We start from the raw sequence: 20,029 nt of genomic DNA, 5'->3' as shown, positions 1-20,029 counted from the left end.
GCTTGTGTGTTTGTGTCCTGGTCATTACTTTGTCTCATCCAGGTGTGGTGGTGACCCAGCTGTCTGCTACCGATGCTGACTCTGGCTCTAATGGCTGGCTGATGTATCGGCTGGAAAGCGGTTCTCAGGATCGCTTTGTAGTCGACCCTCTCTCTGGTGCTGTCCTGGTGGGCAACACCACTCTTGACAGAGAAGACCGTGGGTCCTACCGCCTTGTCGTCATGGCAACAGACCGTGGCACACCACCTATGACGGGCACAGCCACTCTGACGGTCATCCTGGATGATGTCAATGACTCACGACCCCGATTTCTAGAGCCCATAACCATGATAAATGTCAATGAGTCCACACCGCCTGGTGTGGTGGTGGCCACACTGACCGCTGAGGACCCCGATCTGCATCCCCGACTGGAGTATTACATCATCTCAGTGGAGGCAAAGGATGATGGGAACAACCCAGTGGATGGTCTGCAGGAGTCCTTTGGCATTGATTTACACACTGGTGAGACATGGATCTCTTGATGATGATGATTGTTAGACAATATCTTGAATAAATTGTGTCTTACATTAGGGGAAATTATTGGAAAAATAATGAGATGTGTTTTGGTGAATTTTCAGGTGCAGTGTTTGTACGCAACCCGCTCAACAGAGAGCTAGTAGCCACCTTTGAAATCATTGTGTCTGTCCATGACAATGCCAGTGATGTTATTGACAAGTCAGGCAGTGTTCCGAATGGTAAGTTCATTTTTTAACATGCAACCTACCTTCAGTTTCTTGCATACAGTTTACACTCTCTTTCTCGTACACTCTCTTATCAACATGACCTTTTCCTCTTTAGCGAGATTAACCATCAATGTGCTGGATGTAAATGACAATGCTCCTCGCTTCCGGCCCTTCGGAGTGTCCAACTTCACAGAGAAGATTTTAGAGGGCGCTCAGTCAGGCACAACACTGCTCTCAGTGTCAGCCGTAGACCCGGATAAAGGTCCCAATGGCCAGGTTATCTACCAGCTGCTGCACTTGCCCCGAGGGGGATACGTTAGACTGGAGGACCCTTCCACTGGTATGATCATCACCACACCTCAACAAGCTGCTGTAGGCTAAAGATTAAAATGTAATTGCCGTGAGCAACCTGTCAAAATTCACCAACTGTGATGGTGAACACTGTAAATTTAGAGTAATTTTTTCTCCATTGAAGACATATCAATCAAAACATTAATATCATTATTTTAAACCTAGAATATCAATATTGGCCCCCAAACCCTGGTTGAATCCTAACTGTAACTGCCACTGTGTTGCACATTTCCCAGGTAAGATTGTAGCCAACCAGACAGTGGATTTTGAGCAAGTACAATGGCTGAATTTCACGATTCGGGCCCAGGATCACGGCAGTCCTCCTCGGATAGCTGAGCTGCCAGTTTATCTGCGCATAGTGGATGTCAATGACAACAACCCTGTCTTTCTACAGCCCTCATATCAGGTACTGAAGCAGAATATTAGGACAACTAACAGCTGCTGAAGCAGAGTTATGGGATGCTGGAATATTAAGTAATGCATTTTTAGGTGGCTACTCCTTTAACTTGAGATATGATGTATTAAATGAGACATTCTAGTCTTAGTTTATGGCAGACATTTTGGCTTGTCATTGAAGGAAGAGCACAGGTGTAGCTAATAACTTTGACGACAACCCCAGGAATGCCACTGTTGTTGATGTAATGGATTACACTTGTGTTTGACAAGTCAAAATTAAATGAAGTGCCACCAGATGTGAGGCTGAAAATGACTAGTTGACAAGAACACTCCAAATAGGAAATATATGTACTGTACAGTTTCGGTCTCTATAGCTAATTTCCCTGTTCATGACAACTGTACCAGAGGGTAAGGGTGAACTCACCCATTTAAATTGTATTAAAGCTTAAAGTTATGCATAATTAAGGGCATGCCCGCCTTGATAAAGTAAAGTATTACTATTACTACTATTACTATACAAAAATGATGGACATAGCCACTGTGACATCACCCATTGGTTTGTGGACTTGCATTTTGAAGCCTCAAGTTTAGCATTTTGACCGTTGCCATCTTGGATTTTTGGAGCCAGAAGAGATAAGAAGTGACCATATTTGGACAAAAGGGTGGAGCTGACCTTAACGCAAGCTGCTAGCTTGGTTAGCACCATGCATTTACAGTCTATGGTTAACTGTGTTAATGCCAATGCTAATTTTCACTAGCAAAAAGGGGTTTAAAACCATTAAAACAAAATGTACTTACTGGAAAAAACTAAACATCTGACTTCTTCTTTTAGTACAACCAAACGCCGAACAAGACTTTTTTTAGGCGAACAAAATGTTACAATTAACTTTTATGAACTGAAAACACACTGAAATAGCAATGGCTTCGGCTTCACCTATACAAACCAATGAGTTATGTCACAGTGGCTATGTCCATTATTTTTTACAGTCTATGGTCTAAAGTATTTTTTTTATATTGAGCTAAGTCAAATCTAGGTATTAAAAAATCATTAATTCAACACTACAGTTCCAAAATGTGTAAAACATTAAGTTTTATATGATTTACTTTATCAACCCAATCATTATTCTATTAAATCAAAACATTATGTTATCCTTGTAATACTGCTGTGCCAACGTGCGTGTTTATTTGTGCTTGTAGGAGCCTGTGTTTGAGAATGTGAACTTGGGCACTACCATAGTTCGTGTCAGCGCTACAGATGCTGATTCTGGCCTCTTCGCTGTCATTGAGTACAGCCTAGTAGATGGGGAAGGCAAGTTTGGCATCAGACCATCCACTGTGAGTAAACCTTTTCACCAGGACATCAGCTCAATCAGCAATCACAACTACATACAACTCATACACTCATATCTTTGTTTCTTTAGAGATGATGGCAAGGCCTGAAAAGAATCTGCAGTTTTCTAAATATTTGCTGTAGTTTTAATCTAGATTTGGGCCCTTTCCAATAAAACTAGAAATCACAATAACTTCACTATTTAGTTCATTTTAGTGTATTTACAGTACATTTACAAATGAATTGCTTGAGATTTCACCAAATGCTAAAACATAGCAGATGTTCGTTACCTTTTGAACTGCAGTGTCTATAAACAAATGTGCTGCCAAGAATTCAACAGAAAATGTCAATGTCCCTTTTGGTGAACTCGGAGAAAAGATGAAAATCAGTCAAGTAGTAATTAAGGAGTGGTATGCAGGTTTTGTGTTTTCTCTTCCAGCAGTGCTGGGTGTCAAAACTGAATGTTATCCTGCCTGGAAATGAAAGTTTAAACAAAGTGCTTAAGTGTACGAAAGACACTATAAATATTTGACTTCAGTGCTCCATTTCTGTTACACACACAAACTCAAATAAATGTCTCAATACAACCACCACTCCCAGTTGGTGCTTGAACTTCCTTCCTAATCATTCCTCCTCCTCTGTGTCAGGGAGAGATATACATCCTCTCTCCTTTGGACAGGGAGACAAAGGACCACTACACCCTAACCGCCGTTGCCCGCGACAACCCTGGGGGCATCCCCAACAACAGACGAGAGAACTCTGTCCAGGTAGAGATTACATAGTTTAAATTTCATCTGTAAATTACATTGCCATAGTAGAGTAGAGAGAAATATTTTATTGATTTTATTTAATTTGAGCAAACTATCAGGATGTGCACATGCAAACAGTATACAGTATTAGGGCCCAAACAACATTAGATTTTTGAAGCTGATACTGATATTATACCATGTGTCCTGAGTATGACCTTTTTTAGAATATAACCTTGTGTCAAAAATATTCTGTGTTTGAAAGCATCCTCACATTTCATCTGCCTGTTGCACGTCAGGTTCTGGTGACAGTTCTCGATGTCAACGATTATCGGCCGCGCTTCACGGATCGTGTGTTCAGCACCAGCGTGTTTGAGAATGAACCCAGTGGGACGTCTGTGATCACAGTGAAGGCTACTGATCTTGATGAAGGAGAGAATGGTGCAGTCCTCTACACCATGCTGGGACCCCACTCAGGTATGAATACATAATCATAAAATCCTCGGTAGGGTCACCTAGCCAATTATACCAGATGAATTGGTCTTTAATCGTACAATTATTCACTTTATAACAATATATTTTAATATTTCTTAAAGTTGTTTAATAAATAAAAAAGAATATTGATCGAACTTTGAAGGGGCATGTATCTATGCACAGTCCCTGAGCTTCCTCTCTCTTGTTAGATGCGTTCTCTCTAGATCCAAACACAGGGCTGGTGCGTTCTCGCCGTCTGCTTCAGTCCTCTGAGCGTTTCAACCTTACTGTGGTGGCTACAGACCAGGGGCGTCCCCCCCTGTGGGGAACTGCAGACCTGATCATCACAGTCATTGACGTCAACGACAACAGACCTGTATTTGTCAGGCCTGCCAATGGAACCATCATCCATATCTCAGAGGTATCTATCTGCATGTCTTTGTACTCTCTGTCATAGTTGGCATGTGTATCTGCTTTCTTCCTCTTTTTATGGTGATTATAGCACTCTTGAAATTATTTTAGTTCCCCTCAGCTCTACAGAAAGTTGCAGCACCTGTCAGCTAAGGTGTTGCTTTTACTGTTTCGATTCAGTGTCACCGCTCTCATCAACATTGTTTCCAGCAGCAGCTGTTTGTTTTCAGCAAAAAATCTCTCATAAACCCACTATCTGAAGCCAAAGAACCAGATATTTCTCTCAGGAGTTAGCAGAGACCAAAAACAAAACTAAAAGGAGAGTAAATATTGGACTTACATTTATCAGGTGACCATAAACACAACTCCATATTTATACTAATGTTGCTCCATATCTTTTGGATGTGTAAATAGGCAACTGTTTGCTAACAAGTTCACCATATCAATGATTAAATATGTCTGTGTTGTGTATAGAGCTTGTTTACACTGTGGCAAAAAATCAGTTATTGCAGGTTTAGTGTTACTTATTACACCAAGGCTGCTATGACTTGTCAAAATGTCTCTGTGTGTACTTTCGCTTAGTTGTAAGTCAAAAATATCAACTGTCATTTCCCTGTGCATGCATGTGTGTGTGTGTGTGTATGTGTATGTGTATGTGTATGTGTATGTGTATGTGTATGTGTATGTGTATGTGTATGTGTATATGTGTGTGTGTGTGTGTGTGTGTGTGTGTGTGTGTGTGTGTGTGTGTGTGTAGCCTAGGAAGTAAATGTTACAATTAATAAATTCACACAAGCACAAACTGACCCTGTTTGTCCTCCATGTAGGAGCAGCCCCCGGGCCTGCCAGTGTATGAGGTGCATGCAACAGACTCAGACGAGGGGGTGAATGGAGAGGTTCGCTATGGCTTCCTGCAGACTGGAGCAGGTAACAGAGACTGGGAAAATTTCCACATCGATGCCATGTCTGGAGTCATCACAACCACTGTCAAACTGGATCGAGAGAAACAGGCCCTCCACAGCGTGAGTCCACTCTGTGTGTGTGTCTGTGTGCACAGTGAGTGAAGTAATATTACATGTACAGGTGTGTTTGTCTCTAACTGAGTGCAAATGACTCTTTCAGCTTATCATTGTGGCCCGTGACATGGGCCAGCCAGTGCCTTATGAGACCACACAGCCTCTGCAGGTGGCGCTGTTGGACATTGATGACAATGAACCAGTCTTTCTTAAACCACCAGTGAGTATGAAGCTATAACAATTGAAAGTTTCTCTAACACTATATCTACAGTATAATCCTAATGTGGTTATCTGTACAGATAAACTGCCATTAAACTGTGTATTTGTGTGTGTGTGTGTGTGTGTGTGTGTGTGTGTGTTGTGCACCTCAGCGTGACAGCTTGCCTTACCAGAAGCTGACAGTGCCTGAGCACTCCCCTCCAGGTACTGTGGTGGGGAATGTGACCAGAGCTGTGGACGCAGATGAAGGCTCCAATGCCATTGTCTACTACTTTATTGCAGGTGATGCACATGTCCCACACACATACATAGATCATGTTGTGTGATTTTGTTGTTCATTTTGAAAATGTAATGCAAAGCTTTTCCCCATCACTGAAATAATTTATGTTAACATACCCAAAATAAGTTTCAGGATTTAAGAAGAGAGGATAATGCAGTTTGTCTTAAAGCTCTGGTATCCATTGTGTGGTCAGATGAAAGTCCTCAAACTTCAAAAGCTTATGAATAAAGAGGACATTTGTATAGAACCATCTGTCTTTCTTTTCTATTTAAAGCTGATTCTTTCAGTCCTTTAGAGCTGATATGATTGAACACAAATCATTTCCATCTCTTCCTGTAGGGGGAAACAGTGATGGAAACTTTGGCTTGAGTCTAGAAGGAGAGCTGAAGTTGCATAAAGATCTGGACCGGGAGGAGATCCCGGTCTACTCCATTATCATTAAAGCTTCCAGCAACAGGAGCTGGACTCCTCCCAGAGGTCAGAGGGCAGCACGGGCTAAAGCCCTCGACCCTGCCCGTGACCCCAGTCTGCTGGAGGTCCATATTGAACTGGAAGACATCAATGACCAGAAACCACGCTTCACCAAGGCGGAGTACACTGCAGGTAACCTACCGTCTTGCATGATTGTGTATGCAGGTCTACTCTGTGTAAAACCACCATAACCCTCCCTTTTTGCTGCTTTGTTTTAGGTGTTGCAGCTAATGCCAAAGTGGGCTCAGAGCTGATCAAGGTTGTGGCTATAGATAATGACATCGGCAACAACAGCTTGGTCCAGTATCACGTTGTTACAATTCGCTACTTCCAGTCACAGAGCAATGGTAGTGAGGATGTTGGCAGCATCTTCACCATAGGTGAGCTTCCTTGTGTACCATACTCTGGCTTTAATTATATTAATAATATTCTGGTTTTAATCCATGAGTATATTACAATTTAGAGACTTGAAACTGTTGATATTCTACATTTTTTATTGTTTTGAGGGTTTGTTTTGTCATTGAGTTAAGTCCATGCCCTATTAAAAGACAATATTCTATCCCGTGATATCGACAGGTTTGACAGATGGCATCATCCGAACATATGACCTCTTCACGGCCTACAATCCAGGTTATTTTCAGCTGGAGATTTTGGCATGCGACTTCGCAGGACACAGCACTACCACCAATGTGAATATCTACATTCTCCGGGATGACCAGAGGGTCAAGATAGTCTTCAATGAGATCCCCGATCTGGTCCGAGAAAACCAGGAAGATTTCATTAACCTGCTGTCGAACATCACCGGAGCCATTGTCAACTTAGATGACATACAAGTTAGGCTTTTTTTGTTGTTTTTGTTTTGTAGTTTTTCATTTGAGTGTGTAAATATCTGACATCTTTGACTCTCTCTGCTTATATTCAGTTCCATGTGGACAAGAAGGGCAGGGTGAATTATGCTCAGACTGACATGCTTATCCATGTTGTCAACAATCAGACCAACACCATCCTGGATGTTGAAAGGTCTTGTATACCTTCCTTAACTGAACAGATCTTCAAAGCTGCTTGGTAACGCTATCATACACACAGTTTATGCATAGTAAGGCCTCCTCCTTGTTTGCAGGGTAATCCAGATGATCGACGAGAACAAGGAGCAGCTGAGAAACCTGTTCAGGAAATACAATGTTGTGGACGTTCAGCCAGCTGTCAGTGACAAACTGCCTGATGACATCACCACACTACAGGTCTGTGAGGCCTCCAGAAAACTAAAAAACAGTTGCGGATGTTTTGTGTTTCTGTGCTTTTAGACTTTCCTCTGTCTCTCTCTCAAACACAGCTGGTCATCATTATCCTGGCTGTGTTGCTGTGCTTGGCAGGAATTTTGTTTGTCACAATGAACTGGCACTATCGCAGAGTGTAAGAATCCTTCTGCACGTCGTTCTATAAAATTGACAGTTTTGTTACCACATAGATTTATTAACTTGTGTTGAGTGTACTGAGTCAGCCATGCACCATGTTTTTATAGTCATAAATATTGTTTTACATATTTACCGTCTTATGACTTGTGACTTCTGCAGACACGAGAGGAAGCTGAAAGCTATCGTTGCGGGATCAACAGGTGAGAGGTTTCGGGGACGTCCCACCACAGGATGTGGCTTTGCCATCTGCTAATGTAAAACATGTCTGTGGCACGGCTGCTTTTCTTATATGTCATCTGTCCTATACCATCCAGGAAACCAAGGTCTAATGGACATCCTGGACATGCCTAACACTAACAAGTACTCTTTTGAGGGGTAAGATAATAGCTCTATTTTCAGACCTCTACCACACACATTGCTTAAAGGGAATTCCCACAAAATATTACTTAATATTACTTAATACCCCAGTACTTTTGGAGTTTATTCTCGAGATCAAGAATATGCTTTTCTTTGACTTCAAGAATACTGAAAACAGATGTTTAATATATGTTAAAGGGATAGACATTTTAATATTAGTATTATAATAGACATTTTGGGAAATGCACTTATTCACTTTAATTTTGTCAATGTCATTGTTGCCAGGCAACAGATAGAACAAATGAGATATAGATGAGACAGATTTTAATTAGTGAGCTGAGGTGTTGGTAGGCAGATTTTTCTTACCGTTGGACAGAGGCAGGCCATTTGTTTAATCCTGTTTTCAGTCTTTATGCTAAGCTAAGCTGTACTGATTTTCCCACGTTACACTCAGCAAGAATATATTTCCCAAATTGTCACATTTCTTTTAAAGGACCAGTGTGTAGGATTTAGTGGCATCTGGTGGTGAGTGTGCAGATTGCAACCAACTGAATACCCCTCCCCTCACCCTCCTCTTCCAAGCATGTAGGAAAACCTACAGTGGCTGTGAAACTTGTGAAAAATGCAAAAGGCCCTCTCTAGAGCCAGTGTTTGGTTTGTCCTTTCTGGGCTACTGTAGAAACATGGCGCTGCAACATGGTGGGCTCTGAACAAGAGGACCCTCCCTCTGTAGACATAAAGGGCTCATCCTAAGGTAACGAAAACACAATTCTTATTTTTATGGGATTATACACTAATTAAAACATACTTATGAATATTATATTCCATTTCTGCCAAGTCTGTTCCACTAGATGCCACTAAATTCGACACACTGCTCCTTTAAGTAACCTAACATCCAAAAATGTATGTCACCTTTTTCAGATAATGCTGATAATCTACTGTTTTAACTAGAGCTTATCTCATAAAACAACAAAAAAGCAAATCAATGTCAAAGTCAAATTCTTGTTAACAAGATTGCTATTTGAGTTGTTTTTGTAGCTCATCATAGTTTGTTTGCTTTTTGTCGATGACATGTAATGCTGTATGCCTCTGCAGGGCTAATCCGGTGTGGCTGGACCCTTTCTGTCGCAACCTGGAGCTGGCTGCCCAGGCTGACCGTGAGGACGACCTGCCAGAGAACCTGAGTGAGATAACTGACCTGTGGAACAGCCCTGCTCGCACTCATGTCAGTACCAACATTAACCTGAATTCATTTATATCCCACAACAATACTCAGAGGGATTTTATAGATTATAGTTTGCCCCATGCTTTAATGCTGAGAGGTTACAGAAGTTTGTATCCTTCACCACGACAACGCCCTCTGAGTCACCCCCATTACACAACTGTATCATCACAATATTTTCAAGCAGACGTGCGTGTGTGCATGTCATCCTCACAGGGCACATTTGGTCGAGAGCCTCAAGCAAAGCCTGAGGATGATCGTTACTTGAGAGCAGCCATCCAGGAGTACGACAACATCGCTAAGCTGGGCCAGATCATGAGGGAGGGGCCTATAAAGGTGAGACACTTACATGTTAGCTTAGCAAGAAACGCACATGAACACGTCCACATCCAATCTCAAAAGCATCTTTTTTGTTGGTCATGTACTCTCTCCTTCCATCCTTCCCAAAATGCACTGGGGGACAAGGTCAGAGGACGGGACCCAAGACCTTCTCCAGTATGTCCTGTGAAAAAAGAAAGAGACCCCCAGAACTCAAAGAGCAGTTGAGCTGCTTATATAAGGGGCTACTACTGTGACAGTGAGGGTGTTTAAAGTGTAAGGTGTGATAGTCTCTGTTTGATCCTAACTGCCGTCCTGTCAGGGTTCCCTGCTCAAGGTGGTCCTGGACGACTACCTGAGGCTGAAAAAGCTCTTTGCAGCCCGACTTGTCACCGTATCCACCAGCCAGGGAGATCACTCGTCAATCACTGAGGTGGGCCCGAAGAGGCAGATTCTACACCTGCTGCTGTGCTGTTCTTGTCTATCAACGCTGAAGAGTGATCTTGCATTCCTTTGATTTCCCATCTGACGTCCTGTTCGCTCTTCTGACGTGGCACCTTCTCAATACTTTTCTTTCTCTGCTAGCATGAATCAGACTTTATGTCAAATAGAGTTTGCACTTACTTTTCAGAGTTTGGCTGAGCCTACAAGGGTACCTGATAGATGGAATTTTCCACACAGAAATTGCGAGAAAGACAAATATTGAAGAGTATTCAGAGTACAATTTCAATACTTGGCTACCACTTACCTACACTTTCTAAATTGCTATGATGTGGAAAACCCCCTCCATGCATTCCTCCCACATAAGTTAACTCTAAGAATTGTTTGCAACTATTTAAACCAAGTTTGATGTGAAGTCTACCATTCTCTGCTGAATCTGTTAAGTTTTTTTCTTCTGAACTTCTGATTTCTGTTCTGAAACTTTTTGCCTTTTCTGGTTCCAGCTCCCTTTCCAGCTCTTCTTCAAAGCTGTTTCTGGTCAACTTCATGCATTACGCATTCTGTAAATGTGGAATTAATCAGCAGCTTCATTAACTCTCATCTCGCCTTTCTTCTCTCCTCTGCAATCAGCTGATCCAAAGTGATCTAGACGATGATGAGGATGAGCGTCTGAGCATGGGCGGAGGTCGTGGTACTCTCCGCTTCAAACACAAGCTTCCTGTGGAGTTGAAGGGTCCTGAAGGTGTTCACGTGGTCCACGGCAGCACAGGTACCCTCCTGACCTCCGACCTCAACAGCCTGCCGGAGGACGACCAGCGGGCCCTGGCACGTTCTCTGGAGACACTGAATGCTGATGGGGGTCTTTATTCTGAGCGCAATGCCCGCACAGAGTCGGCCAAGTCCACCCCAATGCACCGTCACAAGGATGGAGACACCCTGTCGGAGAGTCCCCTGGAGATCACAGAGTTATGACTAGCCGAGGCCTCGCTGGTCTGAGCCCAACCGTGACTCGTGTGTGTTCTTGTGCCTCCACGCCGCCGTCCTGACCAGGTTGGGGAGGCATGGGGAGGACCGTAGACGGAGTGTGTGTAGTCTAGGGAACCTCATCAGCCAACCTCAGTGCATCAGTGAGACAGTCTGCGAGAGCACTTACTCACAATTGGGTTGGTTTTGAGTGAATCGTTTGGTGCTTCAAGAGCAGGTTTATTGAAATGAAATGGAAAATCATTAGCAGAGCACTTGTCTTCAGCAAGACAAAACCAACAGGTGTCATCGACTTTCATCCAAAGAGCAGAATGGACAAGAGAGACTAATCCTCCCTGTGGGAGATGCTTGTTGAACCACGACCGAATAATCGTCAAAAGGTGCCTCATTCTCATTAATCCTTTTGAAGTCATACCTGGACTGCATACACTCACACAAACACAATACACACACTCAAAAAAATGAAGCTACACACACTCAGACCAGCAGATGGCCACCAATGGGACACTGAGAAAATGACGCAATTCCTTGTCATGTTCTGATACGTTTTTTGTTTTGATTTTTTGTAAAATGATGCAATCAGTGTTGAAGGGGTGAGGAGGGGACAGTAAGACCTTTATTCAAGATTAAATTTGTTTCAACATTAACTTTGTTGTCGGGAAATTATAGATGGACTTTCAATGCAAAAAGAGCATTTCTGGTTGTTTCCCCAGTGATACTTGTAGATGAAGTTTCCACCTGACACCAAAAGGAAGAAGGGCCCTGCCTTTGTGCAGTTGATGTACTGTAGTAGTTTGATGAAAGAGCTTTGTTGGATCAATGAAAAAAGGACACAAGGGCACCCAGTCTACAGGGCAGCAGTGAACATTCAGACCTGGTCCAGCTCACATCTTCAACATGTACTGAGTCAGCCATGTACAAGGATACTATCACTGATGACTGGAAGACTTCTCAAATAATGAATGAAGATGTTGAAAGAAGAATGAACGTTGTCTGAGACTGGAGCCACATGGAAAAAACAAAACTTTTATGATAAATTTGATATTAAAGGCAGTCAAAGAAAGCCTAAGTAAGGACTAATAGATGGAATAAAAAAGAATAAATTGTTGCATTTTATAAATATAAAGATGGCATTGTGCCCACAAAGACTTTACACTGCCACCTGAGGGAGTAAAACAGTCATGCTCAAAATGAGCGATGTTTGCTTTATTTTTTTATTTTATAGAAAATGTGAAGGAATTAAAAGATATTTTTGAAGAAAAATGCAGGCTTACCAAAATAGGGAACTTTTCTGGATGTCTGTTGGAGTATGTGTATATTGTGCTATGGTGACATACTGTATGTTGTTCTGTTTTCCTTTATATGACAACTGACGCTGTTTCTGATGAGTGGTGTGTTTTTAAAATTAATTTTTATATTCCCATTTTGTAAGTTTTTATTTCTTCGTCATTATTGTCACCAGCCCTGAGATCTGTGTTGGGAAATGTTTGTTGGATGATCTGTGATAATAAAAGAAATATGCAACGGCCTCTGACCTCAGTCAGTGCGGTTATGGAAGAGCAGCCAAGCACAACATGGTAACCGATGCTGCAAAATAACACAACCCTAACCCTAACCCTAACACTCATACAGGATATTAAAAGACAGACACTAGCTAAGCCTGGTAATCTAGGAAACAATGAATAATGACCCAAACTATTTTCCCCCCATGATGACAATTGAATGACCTCTATTGTACACACAGGTACAATCTGAACAAAGTCTCTACTAATGTGTGTATTGTCAAAAATATATTCAATCCAGATAGAAATACATTCATCCTTACCCTTTACTGCATATGTAATTTACTATTTAAAAAAAACAGCATTTAAGGCAGTGGAACAGCTTGATAAATACTGTCATCTAGTGGTTCTAAAGAGTAAACACAGTAAACATTTTTTAGCACACCACTCAATCCTTTTATTGTTACCAGGTTACATAGAAAAGTTATCAATTATGTTTTTCAAAAATCTTGAGAGAGACTGGAAGAGGACTCAGTCCCAGAGGTTTTCTTCTTCACTGATGCTGGTTAGACTCCTCGGCTTGCGGCAGTCCCAGACGTTCCGGTGGTGGTACTTGCTGGCATCTTCTTCAGTGTCCTGTTCAACTGCAGGGAGACATGAGCGAATACCAATCAGTCTCTGACACACAAAGATAGAACTTGCAGCCCTATGTTTAAATTAAATCTAGCAAAGAAATCAGACACTGGGAGGCCTGAGTATGTATATTTATCAACATCCGTGACTACTCACCTCCTCAAACTTGTGGATCTGTCTGATGAAAAAGTCTCCGTACCGACGAGCCACTTTAGTGTCAGCAATGTGGATCATGTCCTGAGGAAATTTAACAGACAGGAACAATTTCACACATAAAGCACTACTTTGAACAACATGCTAGGGGCAACGACAGACCATAAAACCCCCTAAACATGATCTTCTAACTATTTTATATACAGCACCTATGCATCAATTCAGACTGTATAATTTTAACCAAACTAACAACCAATAGAGTTCTTTCCTCATAGTGCAGGGCTACATTATATGTGAATTTCAGTCCAGATTTCAGTCCATCACCAATATCAGATTTATTATCCTGTATCGGACTGTATGGTATGTGAACATACATGAACGTAAAAGTAAAAAGTAATGCATTAAGAGATCTTAGGAACTCCTTTTATAACCACTGAGTCAACTCCTTTATTTACAGGACTCTACCTTGTCGATGTAAAAGTCGACCTCAGAAGCAGACTGGAACTCTCCGTCCAGAGCTGAGATGCCACTGGTCCACACCAGGTTCTTCATCTTGTGTTTGAAGACCAGCAGCTGGATACGGAACTCCTGTTCAGTCATGTCCAGGAATCCTGCCAGCTTGGCTACCGGCATAGTGGTGTACAGCTTAAGGAAACTAGAGGGACACATAATTAAACTCAGACAACATACACACAAAGATGCTGCAAACACACCCAAGTCAACAGATTTCTGCAAAGTTCTGAAGGATTAAATGGGTGAAAAATAAAACCAATCCTATGTAGTCAAGAGGAATATTTCACACATTTCTTACACCAGAGCAGAAAAAAATGTATCCAAAAGTCTGAGTACCATTTCATACAAACACAAATTATGTTCACCAACTACAAAAGATGCTATGCTGTACCTGCGAATGGTGGAGAGCTGGGCCTGCTGTTGCACCTCCTCAGCAAAGACCTTCAGCTGCTGCTGGAAGGGCTCTTTGTGGTAGTTGGGGTGGACATTGTCATAGTTTGGCACCACAGGTGACAAAAACTTAGGACAGGCGAAGCTGAACAATTCCTCAAACACCTGCAGGTCTCTGAGATGGAAAAGGGAACATTCGTGTCATTATGGCTGCTGGGTGCCACAGTTGCCAGCTGAGCACTGCAAGAACCCATCCTGCTGAACTGCTCTTCAGCAAAAATATTAATATTAAATCCCAAACAACTCTATGGGGCTACCGTTGGTATATAGTTTCAGCAAAAAGACATTTCTTACATTGTATTTTACATTATTATGGCTCAACAATTAAGTAACAAAAACAGCTCTACCTCATTTTCATTTGTATGTATTTCATGTTAAACAGATGTCTTTCTTTCACTGACAGTGCGTCCAATGAAAAAAGATATCTTACGAGGTAATGGAATATGAAAAATATAATAAATGCAATACACAATGAGAATACAGCAAGACAAACGTGATGAGTTTCTTTCTCACCCTTTCTGCATACGCAGCATCTTGTCTCCGTACTTCTCCCTCAGCTGGGTGTGGATGCTCTCGTCAATTCGCATTGGGTACATGGTGAGGGCAATGGCCAGCAGGCCGTGCATCTGCTCGTTTTGTTTGTTAATCTAAAAAAAAATATATAGGTATCATGTGATCTGTTTTGCTCTTTTGACATATTAGCATCTACTGAATTGTGCCCTCCTAGGTTGGGCACAGGAGAGGACTCAACTCTAAAAAAAATGTGTAGAAATATAAATAATATATATCATTCTAAACTAAGATGTATCTCTTAGTTTATGTTGATATAAGAATTCACAATTTTCTTCTTTAAAACAATTGGTTTTTTTTTTTTAACACAATACAATTTCCAAAAATTCTTTGAAATAATGCATATAAACAAGACAACCCAAAGATTTTGGTATCTATACGAATCTTTCAAAAAAAAAAAAAAAAAATTAGGATTTGTTTTTTGAAAGAACAAAAATTACTGCTCGCTGCTCTGACTCACCATCTCATATTTATAAGTTGACCTCTGGAACATGTTTCTCGTCCTCTGGATGTAGAGCAGGATGTTGGCAAAGACTCGAATGGCATCCTGGTAGCGCCTCATCATCAGATAGGCAAAGCCCACATAGTAATAGGTGGTGATCTGGCACTCGGGCACACGGGAGTACATACTCTGGAAAAGAAAGCAGATAGAGGAATAAAGTCTAGACAGTAGAAAAAGATGACAAGTAGAAAATAGATGTAGCCTGAAACCAAGTGAATGTTTATCAAAAAATGTAAAAAAAAAAAAAACATCAGAGAGAATATTAAGACAAAAGGACGGATTAATATACTCATTAGTAATATGGGTCAATAATCAATCAGCCTCGTTGAGCTCTGTAGTCACTGTGTACATTAGTTGCACTAAATAAGGCTTCACCTTCTTGTTGAGCTCAATGTTCTCCAGGACTTTGATGGCCTGGTAATAATCACCGAGCAGGGAGTGCAGTCTCAGGAGCCCCACCAAGCTGAAGTAACCCAACATCTTGTAGAGGGAATGACGCCCATATTCCCCTGCTACACTCTCTGGGTCTCCTGCAACACACCAACAAATGACATGTTAGCTGCCTTATATAAGAATGACATACATTAAGTCTTTATGGTGTAGTTACTTTCTCTCCAGAAAACCACTTAAACCGATGTTTATAAGACTATAAATCTACAGAGAACCTAAATTACACCTTATTGCAGTAACAATAACTATCCATTAGACATTTAAAGGCCTTTTTTACACTAACATTTTAAAAACAACTATCTTTTCCTCATCTATGTACAGTATATCTCCAAAACATTTTTTCATACCTCCGCTGGTGTACACCTCAAGCTGGCGGTTAATGTTACTCTTGTCCACCAGGGAGTGAAGAACGTTGAGGACACTGTGGACGTTCCAGATCTTTGGGTTGTTCCTCAGGAACTCGATCTCCTCCTCAGACTTCTTGGCTGTCTTGCAGCGGTACTGACTGAAGGACTGGAACTGAAGAGGACAAGTGGAAATTTATCGTGTTATTCCCATATCTCAGTCAACAATTTTTAGACATACTGTTGAAGTCTAGATAGGAGTGAGATAGCCCATAGACACATGGGCTATATCAATAATCACTACAAACTAATCATAGAAAAGTATTTAAAAGTCATTAAAAAAAGGCATGTCCCACCCATGTAGGTTAAAACAACCTCTGAAATTATTTGTAATTACTGTTTGACTTGTATTCTTAGATCTATTTGTCTCTTCAGTCTTCTTGTTCAGTAAAAATTAATTAAAAGAGAACATAATGCGATGTACCTGGTAAATGAACTCATCAATAATGTCCCAGAGCCACTGGTTCGGCAGCTCCAAGGGGGCAGGCCCATCAGCATCTGTTTATGGTCACAGACATTCTTAAATTACTTTTCTTTCATCACTTGTTGTATTCGCAGGGATTAAAGCGAGAAAAGATTTGTGAGTATGAAAGGTTATCCAGGAGGAAATGTGTACAATATACTGAATTAAGTACAATATGAATTTAAAACTGCTCTATGGCTGAAACAACAACGTTAAGCCCTGTATACCACTGATATCTTCATCATGAGGTGAGAGAAAAAAAGCAACAAATATTCTTGTGACTTACTGAGAATGTAATTGAAGAGGTTGCAGTAATTGTAGTACGACTCAAACCTCTGATCCAAAGTTGGTCCACCCTAAATAATAAATCAAGAAAACAATATTTACAACAAAGCCACAAATACTGGAAATATTTGTATAATATTGTGTAACAAGGTCATAATAAGCTGGTACTCACGCTGACTTTAGCGTAGATGTGTCTGTAGTACAGTTCCTTATAGAGGATGAGGAACACAGCATCTGTAAGAGATAAAAGGAAAACAATGAAATAATGCATCTCTACTGCTGAACTACTTAGGAATGTACTGATTTATCAGTAGACTGCGATACCAGCTTACACAAATGAAGTCACTCAAGACAACTTTCAAAATACCAGCAAAACCAAGTAATTAAAAATCACATAATTATCTTGTAGTAGACTCGTCTTCTGACCTGTGACTACAATGGCAAGTACATGTATCAGCTGATATCGCTGGATGTTATTACTATATCACAAACTAATGGGCATTGGACTCAGTTACACACCCTGTTACACTGTACACCGTGACCAGCTAATTATTTTATCTGTGCATTCTGGTTGTAGTTATCAGTCATACGCAATCTACAACAACAACTGACAAGGTGAATGCTCTCAGATGCCTTTTTGCACAACTATTGTACTGCAACTTTACCTTTATTGACACATCTCACAATCAAATGTATCTTTCATTTTTCATATTCAAAGAAACAACTGAAGAAGAAAAGAATTCCTAGAGTGAGAAAAAATGTATATTGTCAATGGCAAAAACAAGAAAAGGTGATGGATGACACACTCACCGTTACCAACCAGTGATGCAATGGCCTCAGCCTCTGGCCACGGAGAGGTCTTGAAGAAACGGTCGGTCAACTTGTTCCAACTGAAAATGAGCACATAAGGAAACGTTAAGACACTCCCAAAACATAACACAGCTTCATCACAAACGCACAGCACTGATGTCTCTGCCAAAGGAGGCAAGCAAATTACTGCCGGGAGCAGTTTTTAAAACAGAGTTAAATCTACAACACTGAGGTTTGCTTCCAATTCGGGGTCAGGGAAAAGTTAAGTGAAACATAAATAAAGATATTTAGCAGCTGATTCTCCATTTTTCACCACTTACACTTATGAAAAAGTGTTAGACACCGTAGCAACGCCATTTAAACCCACTTTCGGGTTTGTGAAACCTTTATTTTGTTTATGAATACAGAAAAAAAGGGTCATTTCACTGTTTTTTTTCTCTATCCAGATCACATTACACCAGGTCCAGATCAAAAACCACTATACTTAATAGTAGTCTTAATAATAATAATAATAATGATATGAAACTGTGTTTTAATGAGGCTCTGGAGTCTCCTTGGTAATCTAGTCCAGATTTGACAAGTCCAAGAATAATGGGTTTTGATCTGGATCTGGTCTAATGTGGTGTGGATGGAGAAATATCAATGAAATAGCTTTTTTCTGTCTTCATACACAAAATAAAGGTTTCGCAAATCTGAAAGTGGGTTTAAACATTGTTAACAGTTTTGCTACGATGTTTAATACTTTTTCACAAGTGTAAAAGGTGAAAAAACAGGGAATCAGTCGCCAAATATCATTATTTATGTTTCCCTTAACTTTTCCCTTATCCTGGAAATGGAAGCTGACTTCAGCGTTGTGTCAAATCTACCTGTTCTCATAGACGTCCTGGATCTCATAGATCTTCTGCTCAATGCTCTCGCTGGACACACGGTTGGACTGCAGCTCATAAACCTTCTGGTCAATCAAGTCGGAGATGGTTTTGTGGAAATACTGAAGGAAGTTCTTGATCACCTCTGGGATGACATGATAGGTCTGCTGCTCATACTGCCTCTCATAGGCCAGATCTGCTTTTGGGTCACCTGCATGGAGACAGAAAGTGATGAGGAGGCAAAGCTAACACAAAGAAACAAAGTGCCTCAACTTAGTACAACTATTGGCTCGGACAATGACTATTACAAGTTAAGAAAAGTGGTCTCTGAGGCCAAAGAGTGAATAAATACATGTTTACTAACCGGTGTGCAGGTCGTAGTCGTTTGGGTAGGCGTAAGGATCGTACTGTGAGAAAACAGAGCAGACATTTATTAGATGACGCAAAGTCAACATCTGTCAAACAACCGGTCACCGTTAACGTAATCTTCCGTTAGCTAAACAGTCATGATCTAAAGCTATATGTCGTTACTGAGGCTGCATTGAATTTAACATGTGTGCTATGATGTTTTCGTCAGGAATGCCAGAAAATATTCGCATTAACATCATGTTATCCCGGTGGAGTAGCTAGCTACACAGCTAGCTAGCCTCTCATCACTATCAATATGAACGCTTTCAAACATCTGAGGAAAAAAACAAGCAGATATATATATACTGACTTCTTCCCCCTCTTCGTGGTACGACATTATGCCAGAATTAGTCCGAGCTCTTAAATGGTGTGAAAAAGGAGAGTGTGTGCTCAGGTTAGCTAACCCAGCTAAACCACGCAGCTGCCGCTGGAGACACGACGGGAAGCGGAAAGAAGAAACTGTGACGTGAAGATGAAAGACGGCAGTGTTGATGCATTATGGGAAATGGAGTCTGTTGTGTTTAAGTTTTCTCCTCTTTCCTTTCTTTTCTCCTCTCTTTTAGTATTTTATTATTTTATCTTGTGGCCTTAACTTTTCATTCACTGTTATCTACTGTTTAGTGTTTTTCTTTTTCTTTTTAATTTTTTTTTTCATACCTTCCTTTTCTATTATTACCTTATTTTGAGTTTTTATCTATTTCTAATCCTGCCTCTGGTGTTTCCTCTTTGCAAATTAATGAGATTTATGATAACGTTTCCTCAGTTCCTGTTTTTTATTGAGTGCGGTTATTATTGAGTGCTTTATTAATTACAAAGTCATTTATCGCTTTGTGTGTATATGGGGGGTTATTGTTTTATTGTGTGAAG

General features: G+C 40.8%; 2 protein-coding genes across 9 annotated transcripts in view; one reads left to right on the top strand and one right to left on the bottom strand.

The window, feature by feature from the left end:
* The window catches only part of cdh23 (cadherin-related 23), a 186,198-nt gene extending 174,565 nt beyond the window's left edge, over positions 1 to 11,633 (top strand). For all 7 annotated transcript variants that reach the window (XM_067609599.1, XM_067609602.1, XM_067609598.1 and 4 more), the window contains 23 exons: positions 43 to 501; positions 618 to 734; positions 838 to 1,062; positions 1,310 to 1,479; positions 2,667 to 2,804; positions 3,447 to 3,566; positions 3,845 to 4,022; positions 4,229 to 4,440; positions 5,258 to 5,452; positions 5,553 to 5,666; positions 5,818 to 5,947; positions 6,285 to 6,548; positions 6,635 to 6,796; positions 6,993 to 7,249; positions 7,339 to 7,436; positions 7,537 to 7,657; positions 7,750 to 7,829; positions 7,991 to 8,031; positions 8,146 to 8,206; positions 9,284 to 9,413; positions 9,627 to 9,746; positions 10,051 to 10,161; positions 10,800 to 11,633. In XM_067609599.1, the coding sequence (XP_067465700.1) occupies positions 43 to 501; positions 618 to 734; positions 838 to 1,062; positions 1,310 to 1,479; positions 2,667 to 2,804; positions 3,447 to 3,566; positions 3,845 to 4,022; positions 4,229 to 4,440; positions 5,258 to 5,452; positions 5,553 to 5,666; positions 5,818 to 5,947; positions 6,285 to 6,548; positions 6,635 to 6,796; positions 6,993 to 7,249; positions 7,339 to 7,436; positions 7,537 to 7,657; positions 7,750 to 7,829; positions 7,991 to 8,031; positions 8,146 to 8,206; positions 9,284 to 9,413; positions 9,627 to 9,746; positions 10,051 to 10,161; positions 10,800 to 11,141 (3,845 nt within the window). In that variant the 3' untranslated portion in view covers positions 11,142 to 11,633. The remainder of the gene's footprint in view (positions 1 to 42; positions 502 to 617; positions 735 to 837; positions 1,063 to 1,309; positions 1,480 to 2,666; positions 2,805 to 3,446; positions 3,567 to 3,844; positions 4,023 to 4,228; positions 4,441 to 5,257; positions 5,453 to 5,552; positions 5,667 to 5,817; positions 5,948 to 6,284; positions 6,549 to 6,634; positions 6,797 to 6,992; positions 7,250 to 7,338; positions 7,437 to 7,536; positions 7,658 to 7,749; positions 7,830 to 7,990; positions 8,032 to 8,145; positions 8,207 to 9,283; positions 9,414 to 9,626; positions 9,747 to 10,050; positions 10,162 to 10,799) is intronic.
* Positions 11,634 to 13,087: 1,454 nt separating this feature from the next.
* eif3s6ip (eukaryotic translation initiation factor 3, subunit 6 interacting protein) lies at positions 13,088 to 19,631 on the bottom strand. 2 transcript variants are annotated; one of them, XM_067609608.1, is made up of 15 exons: positions 19,473 to 19,631; positions 19,119 to 19,161; positions 18,755 to 18,965; positions 17,889 to 17,968; positions 17,251 to 17,312; positions 17,080 to 17,149; positions 16,755 to 16,828; positions 16,274 to 16,445; positions 15,852 to 16,006; positions 15,435 to 15,605; positions 14,918 to 15,051; positions 14,346 to 14,519; positions 13,907 to 14,096; positions 13,445 to 13,525; positions 13,088 to 13,299 (listed from the first exon to the last, which is right to left on the bottom strand). In XM_067609608.1, exons 1-15 carry the CDS (start codon positions 19,497 to 19,499, stop codon positions 13,222 to 13,224), a joined length of 1,722 nt encoding a protein of 573 aa, XP_067465709.1. In that variant the 5' UTR covers positions 19,500 to 19,631; the 3' UTR covers positions 13,088 to 13,221. The 2 variants fall into 2 exon arrangements, with proteins under 2 accessions (XP_067465709.1, XP_067465710.1); XM_067609609.1 differs by lacking the exons at positions 17,889 to 17,968; positions 19,119 to 19,161; positions 19,473 to 19,631 and having other exon boundaries at positions 18,755 to 18,962.
* Positions 19,632 to 20,029: the final 398 nt, after the last annotated feature.

This window comes from Thunnus thynnus, chromosome 14 (genome assembly GCF_963924715.1).
Source record: "Thunnus thynnus chromosome 14, fThuThy2.1, whole genome shotgun sequence".
NCBI classification, from domain to species: Eukaryota; Metazoa; Chordata; class Actinopteri; order Scombriformes; family Scombridae; genus Thunnus; species Thunnus thynnus.
This window is presented reverse-complemented; position numbering and strand designations above follow the sequence as displayed.